A 17,057-nucleotide genomic window follows, 5' to 3' on the forward strand; every position below is an offset into this window, starting at 1 on the left:
AGCCCCTATACTCTAGAGGGAGACAGAGAAGAAGCTCCTGGCTCTTGGCTTCAGTTTGGCCTAGTCCTGACCATTATGGCCATTTGAGGAATGAACCAGTGGGTTGAAGAATTCTCTCTCTCTGTATCTCTGCCTTTCAAATAAATAAATAAATCTTAAAAAAAAAAAAAAAAGGAGAAGCTCCTGGCTACTGGCTTCTGCCTCACCCAGCCCCAGCCCTTGTGGCTACCTGGGGAATGAACCAGCAGATGGAAGATCTGTCTCTCCCTCCCTCTGTAACTGTTTCAAATAAATAAATAATCTTTTTAAAAAATGGAGGGGAGGGAGCTAATATTGGCAAGATGAAATATAAACTCTTTATAGGCACTTGGGTGCTCCGAGGGAACTGGAGTTTAGAAGCACAAAATCAGAACCTGTAGTTCTGATGAAATAACTCAGTCACTGCCCCCAATCTTTGGGAAGACTGACTTCTTACTACTGTTGTATGACAGAGAGCACCCAAGGGTCTTTTCACTTATTGTTTCTCATCTTCACAACAATCAAATTTGTTTTTTAGGATTTATTTATTTAAAAGGCAACATTACAGAAAGAGAGATAGAGATCTTCCATCCACTTGTTCACTTTCCAAAGGGCTGCAATGGCTGGGGCTGGGCCAGGCTAAACCCAGGAGCCAGAAGCTTCTTTCAGGTTTCCCATCTGGGTTCAGAGGCCCAAGCACTTGGGCCATCTTCTGCTGCTTTCCCAGGTGCATTAGCAGGGAGCTAGATCAGAAGTGGAGCAGCTGGGACTCGAACTGGTGGCCATATGGGATGCCAGTGCATGGTCTAACCCACTGTACCACAATGCCAGCCCCTTCACAACAATCTTTCAACAAGTACTTTACAGATGAGGAAACAAAGACTTGGAAACAGTTAAGTAACACGTCCAGGTTTACCTAGCTTGTCAGTGGTGGAGCTGGGATTTGAACTTAGAACTGTGTGATGCAAAAAACCCCACACTTCTCCCACTATGTCAAGCTGTCTTCCAGAGCCCTAATTACCTGATATTAACAGCTTTCAACTTGCAAAGCATAAGGTTAAATACAAATTCTAGCATTTGCACTCAGAGTGACATGTCTGATATTCTTGGTCATTTGGTAGTAATTTTGTTGTTAAGGTTTTAGAAGTCTTAGAAGGCAGCTTCTGAGCAGTGGGGGAAAATCCCATCACAAGGAGCCAGTAGGGCTGTGCTGGGTGGTTATCCTCACTTACTCTGGCCAACAGCTGACAGAAGAACGGTGGAGTTATGCAGACAGGCACTGAGAAAAAATTGTTTCCTATTATGCTGTTTCAGGAATGCTCAGAGCTGGATGATAGCATAATGAGGTAAACTCCACCCGAAGAGTATTGATTAATGGACTGATACTCGCAGGCTGTTTACATTTATTAGCTCACAGAGATAAGGACAAGATGAAACCCTGCCGATCCTGTAAGCTGAGAGGAATGGCTGATGTGTGAGATGGATCTTGATCCAAGATCATTTCAACAGATTGGAATGATGAGCAGATCCTACCGAGATGAATTTAGCACAGCGGAGAGGGAAGTCCCTCAGCAGGATCCAGGAAAAAAGTGCTCAGACATGAGCAGGGCGACACAGTGCGCTACAGATTCCAGGGAGGACACTAAGGGATCAATCATTTACGTGCTGAGGCCGCCTCAGCGGTCTGGCCGTGGTAGGATGCATGGACCTCAAGTCAGCGTCTGGCGGGGAAGCTCCTGGCCCCTTCCTCCTGGTGACATTCTTGCTCCTTGGGGACAGTGACAAACAGAACATGTGCCAGTTGAAGTTTCCCTTGTGTGTGGTATTCAAAATCTCGTCTCCAATCACATGACCAAGAGCTGAAGAAACTGGAAAGGTTTAATCTGGAGACTGGGTGTGTGTCTCCAAACTTCTGCGGGGTTGATGTGGAAAAGGTACTGGGCAGAGGTGAGGCTGGTGGCAGCGACTGGGAGCTGTCCCGGGGATTCTCTTCAGCTTCATACAAGGAAAAACTTTCTAACTCGCTACAGAAAAGTGAGGTGAATTCTTCCAAGCAAGTCACTTTTTCCACCTGGGAGTCCTGCTCAGAGGCAGCAGGACGGGCCATTCTGGGGGGACTTTCAGCATTCAGTGGAAGTCTGGCCATAGAATTTCTTACCCAGAGATTGCATAATATTCTGAAAATAAGATCTTATTTTTGTAAAGTATGGAACTACTGCTATAAGAAACAATGTGATTACTGTGAAAATGAACAAAAAGCATGATTTTTTTTTTTTTTTTTTGACAGGCGGAGTGGATAGTGAGAGAGAGAGACAGAGAGAAAGGTCTTCCTTTTTGCCGTTGGTTCACCCTCCAATGGCCGCTACAGCCGGTGCATCATGCTGATCCGAAGCTAGGAGCCAGGTGCTTCTCCTGGTCTCCCATGCGGGTGCAGGGCGCAAGCACTTGGGCCATCCTCCACTGCACTCCTTGGCCATAGCAGAGAGCTGGCCTGGAAGAGGAGCAACTGGGATAGAATCCGGCGCCCCAACCGGGACTAGAACCCAGTGTGCCGGCGCCGCAGGGCGGAGGATTAGCCTGTTTAAGCCACGGCGCCGGCCTAAATTCTAAGATGAGAAAGAAAGATTTGTTATGTGACGTCAGGCATGTTTTCTAAAACTCACGGTCTTTAGTTTACTTATCCAGCCTACTTCTTAAACTTATCAGTGCATCAGAAAATTCAGTTCCCTTGGTCACATCTTGGAAGCACTGATTTAGTTGATCCGGGCAAATTGTAATTTAAAAAAAAAGTCTCCTGGTGATTTTGATGCCCAGGTAGTTCAGGGGACCACTGAAATCCTAGCTGTACAGAGGTAAACTATTCTGTATAAGAAAAAACAGAAAAACCTCCATCATTGCGAACAGCCAGTTAATATTTCAGGCCACTGCAGTTTAATGTTTAAGCACCATTTCTGTGCAGGAGCCAATGTGACCTCAGCACTTCAAGCTCTAACAGCTTAGAACATAAAAGTGAAAAATACCACATCTCTTGCTTTGCGGCTCTAACTGCATGAATAGCTTGTCAGTATTTCTGCGTTAGATAATATGTTTAAAAAATAACATCATGCCACTTGTGGGAGATTTTGACACAGAAGAGAAATAAACAGATCTTAGATCAACTATGAAGATTTTTACTGATTCTAAACAAGTAGGTGAACTGTCTGAATTTGGCAGCCCTGATCGTTCAGAGTGGCTAACAGGGCAACTGTGGAAATATTTTTCCTGACAGCTCCATGCTGCTGTGGAAGTATGCGACACCAGCAACAACACGTATTAAAGAAGACTGTTAGGATGTATCCTTATCAGACATATTCTATAGGGAAAAAAACAGAAGAATCTAAAACAGTCAAACTCACAGAAGTAGACGGCAGAATGGTGGGGCACCAGGAAGGTGTTAGTCAAAGGGGACAAACACCAAGAACTCCTCCACCGGCAAAAGCCAGGAGGGTGCAGCCAGCAGAACGCCAAGTGAAAGTGTCTGCAGGAGAAAGGGCGGTGCTGACTCAGTTCAATGCAGCCAACAGAGCAGAGTTTGGGGGATAGTTTGGAGGTGGTGGAAGGTTTTGAAATTGGATTGTGATAGCTGCTCAACTGTACACTTAAAAATAAGAAGCCATTGGGGCTGGCTCTGTGGCGTAGCGAGTAAAGCTGCTGCCTGCAGTGCCAGCATCCCATATAGGCGCCGGTTCAAGACCTGGCTGCTCTACTTCCGATGCAACTCTCTGCTATGGCCTGGGAAAGCAGTAGGAGATGGTCCAAGTCCTGGGCCTCTGTACCCCATGGGAGACGCAGAAGAAGCTCCTGGCTTTGGATCGGCACAGCCAGCCGCTGCGGCCAATTGGGGAGTGAACCAACAGATGGAAGACCCTTCTTTCTCTCTCTCTCTGCCTTACCTTCTCTCTCTGTGTAACTCTTTCAAATAAATAAATCTTAAAAAAAGGAAGAAGCCAATGGGAGCTAGTGCTGCTGCATAGTGGGCAAAGCCACCGCTTGCAGCACCAGCATCCCATATGGGCACTGGTTCGAGTCCTGGCTGGTCCACTTCCTATCCTGCTAATGCACCTGAGAGAGCAGTAGAAGATGGCCCAAGTGCTTGGCCCCTGCACCCACGTGGAAGACTTGGATGGAGTTCTTGGCTCCTGGCTTTAGACTGGTCCAGCCTGGGTTATTGAGGCCATTTGGGGAGTGAACCAGCAGACGGACGATCTCTCAATCTCTCTCTCTCTCTGCCTCTTTCTAACTCTGCCTTTCAAACAAATAATTAACTTTTTTAAAAGGAGGTCTCAGGGCCGGTGCCATGGCACAGTGGGTTAATGCCCTGGCCTGAAGTGCTGGCATTCCATGTGGGCGCTGGTTCAAGATACGGCTGCTCTACTTCCAATCCAGCTCTCTTCTATGGCCTGGGAAATCAGTGGAAGATGGCCCAAGTTCTTGGGCCCCTGCACCCGCATGGGTGACCCAGAAGAAGCTCCTGGCTCCTGGCTTTGGAGTGGGGCAGCACTGGCTGTTGTGGCCAATTGGGGAGTGAACCAATGAATGGAAGATCTCTCTTTCTCTCTCTCTCTCTCTCTCTCTCTCTCTCTCTCTCTCTCTCTCTCTGCCTCTCCTCTCTCTGTGTAACTCTGACTTTCAAATAAATAAATCTTTTAAAAAAAAAAGTCTTAAGGGTCATAAATATGGTTCCTTATCTGTTCTCATAAAAGGTTTTACAGAGGGCAAGAATGAAATGCACCATCCAACATGCTCAGATTCAGCAGAGGATAGGTCCATTGCCTATGAATTTCCAGACTTGGAGCAAATGGTTTTTAGCTAAGGTGTCCCTACACTACCCCACTGGAGGATATTGGGACAAACTGAAGAAGAGAAGAAAACAGACAGACAAAGGTTTGCATATATTTCCAGTAGGTAAAAGCCCAGTAATTGCTGAAGAGTTAAAAGAAATAATGAGGTAGACTGATAGGACATATCCAAATCCCAAAGCCGGGGACTTTCAAACATCCACGATCTACCTTACTCACACCGTTCCCATTGCCTGGGATGTGTACTTCTCTCCAAATACGTGTCAAAAGCAATGATGTTTGGTAATGTTATTTGTAATTCCTGACAGTGAAATGTGATTTTGCTGCAGACAATTCTTAGGTAGAGTTTCATCTGTTGATCTAATAATAGTGGTAATATATTTTTACAAAATCCAATGCAAAAAATCCTTTTACTTAGCTTCTTCATTTCTGGCAGGTTGCCATGTGCATTTATTAGCAAAAATGGTCACAAGTGACAATGAACTGACCATGCAGATTTTTAGTTAATGTTTGCCAGAGGGCAGAAGAGAACTTGGCCAAATTCTAGACTGGAACTGGCAACGAGACTGGGTAGGCAACTTCTAACTAGAGTCTTCTGGTGCACGTACAGGTCCTTTATTTTAAATATGATATTTTCAAGTCAAACACTTTCAAACATTCCCATATTTCGGAAGGAAACAGTCTACTTACAGATGCACAATACAATGAGAAAGAGGAGGTATGTGACCAGTTCCCGTAAAACGCTTTTAAGGTATTTCTCTCGATTAGTGCTGCTTTCCTCCATGAGTCTTGTTCCCCAGAGACCTTCAATATAATGGGAAAACATCATTTTAGTTAAGAAATCTTATCAATGGCAAAAAGGAAAAAAAAAAAAAAAACAGAATACACAGTATAATCTGTATGGCAGATTCTCCCGTATCTGGAATGCAACTGAGACTCTGACTTAGCAGGAGAATCTGTTACTTCGCAATCTTCCCCCAAAATGTGCAAAACACAAGGCAATGATTGATCATTGTCTAAACTCTCAAGACCAATGTGGATATCTGAGTAAAAGTTTAGAAACAGAACAGGAAATGAGTTAAAACTAAGATTAAACAGATGTGCCTAACACATAGCTCCTCCTATCTGGGCGAGGATCCCACTTGTTATCTTCCCACTAAACCCATCATGACTACATTACGCATAATATCTTTTAAGTCACCGTTGATTCAAAGAAGCCTCAGATGGCTCAAGTCGACAAGGAAGCAATCAATCAAGCATCTAACATACTGCTCTGTGCTGGTCTTTGTCCTGAAACAAACTCAATGGTGACTGACTGCACTACCTATGCTTGGTTGAACAGATTTTTCAAAAGCCAATTAACATGCTGTTTACATTAAGAGCAACAACTTATCCAACTTCTGTCTCCCCCTTTGGAGAAAGAGTAAAATCAGCAACCATGTTCTCTATTTTAGCAGATGGAAAAAGAGTGGGGCTGGCTAAGTGCAGATGACATAACCCTCGGCGAGCTTGCTGGAGAGTTCCTGCAGTTTGGGATAGGGCTGGCAGACAGACATGGTGGCTGTCCAAACCCGTTAATGAATAGTGTGGTCAAGTCACATTGCTGCTTACTTGGAAGAACCTTAACCTTTTCCAAAAAAGACAAACTTCTCAGGGCTTTCAGACTGGGTTGACTGTTAGTGGAAACCAACCTGGTCCCTGCATATTGCTTCGCACTTTTATCCCACACATCTTAACTCTTTCAATCATGGAAACTCAGCACTTAAGCCACAATCAAACCACACCAAGAAGAGGGAAAAATGGCATATGGTCTTTCACATCAAAGAAATGACTTCATCACTGTTTATGTATTTTTTTAAGTCATAATAAAATATTAGTTCTACTCCTAAATTTGGGTTTTTTCATTTCCTTTTCTCTCTAAATTTCCTTTAGGAAAAATCTGTATCTGAATTCAAAGACACCGTATTACGCATCCTAAATTTCGCACACTGAAAGTGGAGCCTAACTTATGACCAGATTTGCTTCTGCCAAGATCTGGTAGTTGTCAGGAATTACTCACTCAGAAGAAATGCAGCAAGCAGAATGTTTGTTCGTTAAAACTCTATCATATTAAGGAATTATTACAAATGTAGATGACATGGAAAATTACAACTCAGAATAACACAGAGGCAGCCAAGTGTTAGGCTCGGTAGCCCTGTAACAGCCACACCACCATTTCTTTGGGAAAGATTTCTTTGGCAGCCTAGTCTAAAATATGCATGTAAATAGAGATTGTTAGACTACCATCATGAAAGACTTCTGCCCTGTCCCACTTGGTCCGTGATTTCAGTCTTTCCCATAGTTTATAGATAACCACGCACTAAGGAATAGTGTGGCTCTTAATATTTACAAATGGACTTGTGTGGCCTACATGTAGGAAAAAAACAAACTCTTATTAAGTTTTATTTAACCTAAACTTGCAATAGTCTAGGGCAATTGAATCCTAGCCTTTGAGATAAAATAGTAAAAGAAACCATGAAAGAAACACGTCCCCTTACTTATATTCTCATATAATACACTTGTATGAATTTACTTTCTCTAAATTACTCACTTCCCTAAATATTTACTGCTTTAAAATGTTCATTCTGTTTTGCCCCTGGAACCTGTTCATTTTCTGATGGGTGAGAAACGGCAGCATCCACAAACAGGAAAAATAGTTACTTCCTGGGTTAAGCAGAATGGATAGGATAAGAATGGTTAAGGATGGAGGCCGCGACCTAAAGGATGACATTCGTCAGAATTAACTGCGGTCTTTTCCCACAATCCCCCTGGTTAGTGTGCAGTACCTTCCCTGCATTCTGGGTACTCACGTCCAAGTAAACAGGGTATCTTCAAGAGTCAGGGAGACAGTGGAATGGAAGGGACACTGGGCAACTTTCCAGCTTCCTTTAGTTTCAAGAGGGCGCTTTGCTAGTGCCAGGGTCTGCAGCCAGAGGACATCACCTACACAGCGTGTTCTTCTGCACGCTGTTACTTAATATGAACCCTCTGTGGACTCTCTGAGATGGATGACTCAAAACAAAAGATGTCCCAAACATAAACAGTTGACTTTGAAAAAAGGGTCACCTCCCCAACAATTTTCTCCTAGGTTTCTCAAAACCTTTTTATTTTGGAAAACATGAAAAAGAGAGAATGATATAATGCACTCTTATTATCTATTATCAAGCCCCACAACTACCAGCTCAGCAGTGACTGTGCTCCACTGAAACTCTCACACGTACTCCTCAACCACTGGGGAACCAATCCCAGCGGTGCTATTATTTTTTCTGTAAATATTCCAGTTCCATGTCAAAAGGTGTTCAGCATAGATTTTATGCTTCACACTAACCCAGCCACCTATGAGCTGTGAGAATTTACCTAAGGTCATGACCCCCAATTGAAAATGGAACAAGAGAACTACTTTGTGGAAGTTCCTGGGAATTAGAAATACCATGTATAAAGCACTGAAGAGTGCTTGGAAGAGGTCTGTTCATAGCTCCAGAAACAAATTCAAACCTATAAAATGTCCTACTTCGGACACCCAGCTGGTCCAGATTTCAGAATCATATCAAGATCCAGATCTGAATAGACTTTCGGTTCATTACGAATAGTGTGACCCGACTCTCTGGTGTCTTAACATGATGGGCGAATCCTCTAAGAAACATGCGGGCTTCTTTAGACAGACAGGGATTAGACAATCCCTCTCAATACACATTTGAATTATAAGACACATTTAGAAAGGGAGTGACATTTTACTAGTTTTAGTCCATTTTCTAGTCTAGTCAGTTGCTACTTTCAATGATACTAGCTCCTGAATCTTGAGTTCTGAGCCCTCTCTTGGGGTGCAAACTTGTATATAAGGGTCCTTCAAAAAGTCTGTGGAAAAATGGATTTTAAGCATTATTTTGATGCAAGATCATTTTTGAAACCCATGTGTAGTTTCTCGTAGTACCCACTCCCAGGATCCTTTTGAAGACCCTGTGTACACAAAGGCTAACAGTCGGTTTCACCTGCATTCTCTGCTGACACCTCACTCACATGCCCCCCAAAGGTCTTACTTTTTCTTTCTCAAGAAACCCGTTCTCCCTGTTTGGGTCAATGCTACCAAGCCAGAACCCTGGGCTGCACCTAGAACACGCCTTTCTCTTCTCCCTCACATGGAGTTGGTTCTATAGTTCTTTCCTCCAGTTCCCTGCCATCCCTCTCACTTGCCCAGACACAGCCCTCCTCACCTTCCCCTGCAGGCTCACCCCCTGAGCTGGACTCCCAGCCACGAATCCCACCCACTTCACTCCCAGACAGGTGAAGATGTCAGCTCCCTGCCTGAAGCTTCCACTGACTCCAAATGCGTACTTGAAAAGGTTCCGATTGCTTAGTCTTGTTCTTCTTGTTTTCCCCTCTTTGAATTTCCCTTCATTCTTCAAAGTGTAGCTCAAGTTTCACTCCCTCTGGAAGCCTCCTCTGACTTCCCCAGGTGCAGCAGATCCTTTCTTCTTTGGGTTCCTCCCTCACCTGTGACTTGCACTGCACTTACGTGTACTTCTGTTGCCCCTACCAAACTCTGAGCTGCTTCAAAGTGCAAAGCTTGTATTATTCATCTGTATCCATGGGACCTAGGATCTACCACTGAGTCGATTTTTCAAAAAATGTTTGTTGACTGCATGAATTCTGTCCCTAGCCTAACATTATCACAAATCCCAAAGGTAGCAAAACCCCCTCAAAAAAGTCCCCATAGTCATGAAAATATTTAAGCTCCTTTGCTCAAAATTACAGTGTAAATTAAAAAAAGAAAAAGATGAAGACATGGGTAAAGTTTGGATTAAAAATAAAGGGAGAGCCAGAGTAGCCCAAAAAGGATAGGTAAATACCCCAAGTCTCCAACAACAAATGAGTGGAAAACCGAAACGTGGCATGTACATTCATGTACATACAGTGGGATAGAATTCCGTCATGCAAAGGGATGAAATCCAGATACATGCTACCATATGCAGGAACCTCATGCTATTTGTGATGAACCCCAAATCCACTTAGAGCAGGATCTCTACATCATTCTGAAATGGATACCAATGGAGTGACAGATCATCAGGCTAAGTGACATAAGCCAGACACCAAAGGACACACACTGTCTGACTCCACTTGAATCGGATAGGCAGGGTTGCGGTAGGGAAGGGGGCGGGCAGAGATGATGTCATGTGCATTGCAGGATGTTTGTCAGCAGCATCCTTAATTTAATCCAGGGGTTAACAGGAGCTACACCCCTCCCCCTGCCACCAGCTGGGAAAATGAAGTGTGTTTCCAGATCTTTGCTTTTCATTACTTTGGGGATTCTCTTGTGGGACCGTTGCTACCCTTAGCGAATTCTGCCAGATGTTTTGAGGGGCAAAACTGTCCTCTACACCCCGGATAACTTCTAATTTGGGAAAATGCTCAGCTGGGGATGAAATGAGACTCAGCTCTGAAGCCTCAGGGCAGACCAGATTTATGAGTCACTGTACGCGATCTGCAAGAAAGAGTGGTGGGTTGGATGTTCGCAGTTTCTGTGTGGCGCCATCACCTACAGTCAGGTTCTGATCTTTGAGTCTCAATAATCTTTCCAGTTGCTGAATATGCTCCCTTTCAGACAGCAAAAGGGAAGGCAGGAAAAATGCAAGTTAAATAGATCATGGCAAAATTAATGGTGACCAAGCTTGTGTCAGAGGTCACTTCAACAGCATGCCCATTTCAATGTCAAAGTCGGACTTGTGGAGAACAGTAGATCTACTATCTCACTAGAGCCCTAGCAGTAATGTGACAAAAATTCTTAACTTTACAAAATCCATCCCTTTCCTTCAGCACGTGTGCCTGCCTTCTAGTCTCCAGCTGCCCCTGCAGGTCCCCGTGGTCACACAGTTAAGAGCCTTGCCAACAGAGCTGGACTGCAAGAGACGCAAGCCAGATCCAGGGTGAGGGCTTTGTGTCAACGGCCCTGGTGAACCTTCCTGAAGCTCTTTGCATCAGAACCCGGATGCGGCTGTCCAGCCTGCACTACATGGATAAAGACAGCACTCCTGGGAGAGTCACTGGAGGGAAGGAGCTTGGGTGCTGGAACAGAGCAAAGGAGCTAACTCAGAATACCCTCCTAGGAACGATACAGGAGCAAGGGCACTGAACGGAAGCTTAGCCTACTCCAACCCGTGTAGCTGACATGTTGTTACTTCTCCAGGAACAAAAAAGCAAAATCACATACACAAAGTCTAAGAATATACACATATGTCTATAATAACAAACAGGAACTGACTTCAACAAGTTGATACACCCCTAAAACATTCAACTGTAGGAATTCCAAAAATTTGGAAACTCAACTAGAATGCTAGTTTTTTATCTTTACCCTAAAAGGCATTTGTTAAAAAGGGTGAATAAGATTGCTGGAGACACCTGTAGGTCCGGGCACCCTTTAACCTTTAAGCCATGCCTTGCTTCCTTTTGTCCTGGCCTTCGTCACCTTGTCCCTGGCTGTGTCCTACCTGGGTTTCTGGCCTCAGGCGTGTCCCTCTGAAAGCTCTCCTGTACCCCACACTACTCACTCAGTCTCCTTCAGCACATTGGTGCCTGCTCAAAAGCTTTCAAACATTTGGGAGCATATTTCTAATGCCTTGGTTAGAGATGATGCAGCCCACAGCCAAACATTTTCCTTTCTTTACTATCTTTCTTCTGCTAAGGACACACATGATCCATTGTCCAAGGGGCAAAAACCACCATTTGTTGTCCACTTTGGATTCATGTACTTAAACCATCCAGGGGCCAGGTTTTTGGCACAGTGGTCCGGCTGCCAGTCAGGACACCCACATCCCAGATTAGAGGGCCTGGGATGGAGTCCTGGCTCAGTTTCCAATTCCAGCTCCCTGCCAATGCACACTCCAGGGGCAGCAGGTGATGGCTCAAGTACTTGAGTTTCTGCTACCCATGTGTGGCAGTCTGACTTGCGTTCCTGGCCCTTGGCTTCAGACTGGCTGTTGCAGATGTCTGGGGAGTGAAGCAGCAGCAGATAGCAGATCTCTCTCTTTCAAACAAAACAAATACACTAGAATTTAAAGAACCTAGAGCACAGTGAAGCTGGAAGGAACTTGGAGATTAGGTCCCACTCCCCTACTTGATGAACGAGAAGCTGAGGCCCAGAAGTTTTGAGTAAATTGTAGGAAGCCATAAAAGTAGGAGACCTCCAGGGAAGGTCCTGATCAACTCCAAACTTGTCCTATCTCCCCCCAGTTAGATTTGCTAATGTTGGTCGGCGCCGTGGCTTAACAGGCTAATCCTTCGCCTTGCGGCGCCGGCACACCGGGTTCTAGTCCCGGTCGGGGCGCCAGATTGTATCCCGGTTGCTCCTCTTCCAGGCCAGCTCTCTGCTATGGCCCGGGAAGGCAGTGGAGGATGGCCCAAGTGCTTGGGCCCTGCACCCGCATGGGAGACCAGGAGAAGCACCTGGCTCCTGGCTTCGGATCAGCGAGATGCGCAGGCCGCAGTGGCCATTGGAGGGTGAACCAACGGCAAAAAGGAAGACCTTTCTCTCTGTCTCTCTCTCACTATCCACTCTGCCTGTCAAAAAAATTAAAAAAAAAAAAAAAAAAAGAAAGAAAGAAATTGCTAATGTCACTTTGTGCTGGTCCGGGGGTACTGCTTTGGTGGTGCATATGAGCCCAACAAGGTAAAAATCGCAGCTTGTTCTTGGTTATTCATTTTACTTTCTGGGTTTTGTCTGCAGGAAAATGGTGATGTGCTATTCATTTCTTTTTGTAGCTGCTAGTGCTGCAAAATCTTTAATAAACATAGCCTTTCTGATAAATGATAAGAATATAAACTACACCTCTTCATAAAGGAAAGTTTTTTAAAGTTTCTTAAAATTAAAAATGTAGTCTGCCTGTCAACAAATTAAGACCACTGATGTGGTTTGACTAGAAGTTTTAAGGCTGATCTCATTCAATATACATTTTCTGACATCGATGAAAATATTTATTTGAAGGCAGAGTTAGAGAGAGAAAGAGCAATCTTCCACCCATTGGTTCACTCCCTAGTTGGCTGCAATGGTCAAGACTGGGCCAGTCCAGTCAGGAACTCCATCTGGATCTCCTTCATGGGTGCAGAGGCCCAAAGACTTGGGCCATCCTCCGCTGCTTTCCCAGGCGCATGGGCAGGGAGCTGGCTGGGAAGTGGAGCAGCTGAGACTGGCACTTCAGGTGGCAGTCTAACCTGCTGCACCACAAAGCTGGCTCCTCTGGTATCTTTTCAAGAGAAATAAATTTGTACATACACTCGTTTCATTGTATTCCATATTGAGTTTATTCCTACTAGGTTAAGTGGTTTGTCGAATGCTTAAACTGAGCTAAAACGATCATGTGACCTACCATTATTTATTAACTTCTAAGAAACTTTTTTCACTTCAGTGAATATTTTTATAGAGTACATTCTAAGTAGTGTAAAATGATATATAATTTGCTTTTGAACCTCGAGAAGTACTTGTATTTTATGAACATATTCATACAAGTTTTCCTGAATTAACTAGAGTACTATTATAAAAGAAGCACCAAAACGTATACTTTTATCAGTTTCTGATGTAGTCTCAACATGGCAAAGACTTGCTGCACATTTTATAAGTCTTACCTAATTTAATTTTCCAATAAGCCTCACAGTAAGTATTAGGAGCATCTCTTTTCTTTGTTTAAAAAGGTGCAAAACTTCGGGCTCACAGAGGTCAAATGACTTGCTCAAGGTCACACAGCCAATGAGTGGTAGAAATGGGATCTGGGCTCTGAATGCAGGAACGCAGGTCTGACCTGGTCTTCAATCATGCTGCCGTAATAGCACCAGGATAGCCTTTCAAAACTGACAACAAGCAGAAGGCAGGGAATAGTGCAAAAGAAGAACTCTACAAAAATGGAGGTTAAAATAATCTGGAAGGTATGAGCCAATGCAACGTTTTCCTGATGATGCCTCTGACAAAACTGTAAAAACAGCATCCCCTCTGCTACTGGAAAATTCGAGTCCTCTTACTCAGCACTAGCAATTTTGCAAATTCTTTTCCTGCCTTCCGAAGAGTTGGGGCACTGAGTTCTGACACATGCATCAGCTGGTATATGGTGACTTCATTCTGACAGCATTTCAAAGAAGATGAATTTAGTTACGTAAAAACATACTTCCAAATGTTTTTAAGCAATGGAGGCTTTTCTTTGCAACTTGTTTTTAGGGAAAAAAAAAAAAATTGTCTCGAATTCGAAATGACCAAATCACTGTTTTCAGGTCATTTCTCTTCTATTCGTGGCATTCCCAACAACTCTTTCTCCCCAAAACATCAACAAAGCACCACCAAAACAACATAGGGACAACCCCAACGAGGCAGACCCCGCCCACTCCCGGGATAACCCGGGCGGTCACCCTTTCCAGGCTGGGATGGAGCACCGGGACCTGGGCAAGAGCGCGGGTGCCGTGCCGGTGCAGAACTTCCCTTGGGTTTTCTGGCAGAAGCAACAGCGTGCTTGCAACCATCCTCAGTTATACTAGGAAGCAATATTCAGTTTCTCCCCCATGCAGCAGACAAGCACAGGCGGACCCTTTCATAACCGGGCCTTTCCTTATTTTCAGCAGTACAACAGAAAATGCTCACACATCCCAAAGAGGGAGGCACTGGCTAAGACCGCACCAAGGAGGGTGCAGAGGCATTCCGCGCCGGGTACCGGAAATGGAGCCGAACGAGCAGAGGCGCTTCCAAGGGAGGCGGGGACGCGGCGCGGGATGCGAGCAGGAGCCCGGACAGCTGCCCGCTCGGCCGGCGCCCGCGGCTCTGGGCTGCGCCGCGGCCGCTGCGGAAGGCGCTCTTACCTCGCAGCCCGCGAACCAGCCTCTCGGCCCAGGCCACTCGGGGCGGCTGCCCGTCCAGGGCGAGGTGGCGATGCAGCGGGTCCCCGCCGCCTGCCGGGCTGGGGCACGGCGGGCCCTGGTCCTCTCGCCGGCGCCGCCTCCCGCTCGGGTGGCCCGCGCCGTGGTAGCCCCCCAGCCCCCGGCCCCGGGCGCCCGCCGAGCTCACGGCCGAGGAGGCGGCCGACCTCCGGCTGCCCGGGCGCCACTCCACGTCCATCTCCACCACCATGCCCCCTTCCTCCCCTTCCACCTCCTCCTCGTCCTCGTCCTCCTCGGCCTCGAAGCCCGGGTTATCGCGGCTCCACGCCTGCCTGGAGCACGACGAGAGCGGAGGAGAAGGGGAAGCCGAGGCTCCGGCCGGGGGGTCCCGCGCGGCCGCCTGCCGGATGCGCTCCATCTCGATCTCCAGGCCCCTCTGCTCGCGGAGGCCGCCCGGGGCTGCGAGGCCGGCGCCCGCGGCCGTGACGCCAGCCGCCAGCCGCCCGGGGCCCTGCGCTCGCGGCGCGGGCGGCCGCTTGGCGTCCCCGGGCTGCTGCGGCTGCACGCGGCTCGAGTTGACCATCGCGGTCACTGGCGGCTGGCGCGCGGGCGCACGGCGCGGCGCTCGGCGCTGCCCACCGCCGGAGCCATGTTCTTTTCTCCCCGGGCCCGCCGTCGCCTGCTCCCCGCCCCCGACCGCCCCGCAGCCCGCGGCCCCCGCCCCCTCGGCCGCCTCCCCGCCCCTCGCCGCGCCCAGCGGACCGCGCGCTCGCCCCGGGCGCGCGTTCCAAGTGGAGCCGGAGCCCTGGCGGGCGCGGGCGCCCACATTCCATTTGGGTGGAAGGCTCGGGAAAGGAGAGAGTCGCCGACCCGCCGGCTCGCCCGCCCACCTGCGGGGAAAGGGCTCCTGAGCTGTGGCCCCCCTGCCCGACCTTGGCAGGATGCGTGCGTCTCCGTTATCCGTCAGCCACTCCTGCCTCGATTTCCCAAAGTGTCGAGGGGGCGAGCGAGAAACCCCTTTTGTAGGATGGTGCGGACGAACGAAAACCAGCCCGAGCTGGGGTCTGCAGCGGGACCACAAACGTCCTTCCCTCTTGGCAACGAGCCTTGAACTTGCAAACACGCACTTGCTTTGCACACACTGCCTCTGCTCCCTGACTTTGCGGCCTTTGGGGGTGGTTTCTTCTATCTTTGCTGGGTTCCCACCTCCACACCTTGTGGGGATCCCAGGGGTTTGTCCTGGGACTGTCAGATCCTTGGTGTCCCCCTCCTGCCCTCGCCCTCACCCCCTGGTGCCCAGTGGTGGTCTTGGAGTGACACAGACGCGCCTCAGGCCCTAGGCCCAGAGCTCCGATTGACTGGGTCTGGCGCTTTACAAAATCTTTGTCCCTCCTTTCAAACCTGCTCCACGCCCCCTTTCACCAGCTGAGGTTTGGGACTTCGCTGTCCCCTCTCTTCCCAGGCTGCCCTTCGGCCTGATACCCTTGCTGTCTGCGCTCCTCCCCTCCCCAAATCCTCTTCCGTCCGCCCCAACAATTCCTGGTTTCTCATTGGAGCCTTATTTCCCATGCGGTTCCACACGGATCGATTGATCCCTGTCAATTCCGCCTCCATCCTCCACTGCAGCACCCACAGTGTTCCCAAATTGTGTTCCAGAAGCAAAGGTGCTCATTGGTCATGTTGAGTGTGTAGACACCTTTGTGGGCTTCCGGAAGCTTAGAGCATAAAATTTAATTTATGTCGTGATTCGGCCCAGTTTTCAGAATCATCTCCTGTATCCGTTTGTTACGGCTGCTGTAACAGAACCTGGAAGGCGGGGCTGGAAGCAGAGACGTTGATTTTCTCCTGAGCTGTGGGCAGGGTGGGCGTCTCTGCAGGCCTGGCTGCTTGGTGTGCAGGAACCCCTCTGTCTGTGTCCTGACATGGACTTTCCTCTGCACAGGGCTGTGTCCTACTTTTCTCTTCCTGTAGGGACAGAGAGTGGTGCTGAAGGAGAGCCTACCCTGATGCCCTCGTTTTAACACGGTGACTTCTTTAAAGATACTTAATTACCTCTTTTTTTTTTTTTTAAGATTTATTTATTTGAAAGACAGAGTTACAGAGAGAGCTAGAGACAGAGAGAGGTCTTCCATCCGATGGTTCACTCCCTAGATGGCCGCAATGGCAGGAGCTGCGCTGATCCGAAGCCAGGAGCCAGGAGCTTCTTCTGGGTCTCCCACATGGGTGCAGGGGCTCAAGGACTTGGCCCATCTTCCAGTGCTACTCCAGGCCATAGCAGAGAGCTGGATTGGAAGAGGAGCAGCCAGGACTAGAACC

The 17,057-nt window shown here is 47.5% G+C and overlaps 1 protein-coding gene across 2 annotated transcripts in view; it reads right to left on the reverse strand.

Annotated features, from left to right (window-relative positions):
- Positions 1 to 15,324, reverse strand: part of PKD2 (polycystin 2, transient receptor potential cation channel) — a 58,970-nt gene extending 43,646 nt beyond the window's left edge. For both annotated transcript variants that reach the window (XM_062199887.1, XM_062199884.1), the window contains exons 1-2: positions 14,724 to 15,324; positions 5,547 to 5,660 (exon numbers count right to left, since the gene is read on the reverse strand). In XM_062199887.1, coding sequence (XP_062055871.1) covers positions 5,547 to 5,660; positions 14,724 to 15,324 — 715 coding nt within the window. The remainder of the gene's footprint in view (positions 1 to 5,546; positions 5,661 to 14,723) is intronic.
- Between the last annotated feature and the right edge of the window lie 1,733 nt (positions 15,325 to 17,057).

Source organism: Lepus europaeus, chromosome 8 (assembly GCF_033115175.1).
Source record: "Lepus europaeus isolate LE1 chromosome 8, mLepTim1.pri, whole genome shotgun sequence".
NCBI classification, from domain to species: Eukaryota; Metazoa; Chordata; class Mammalia; order Lagomorpha; family Leporidae; genus Lepus; species Lepus europaeus.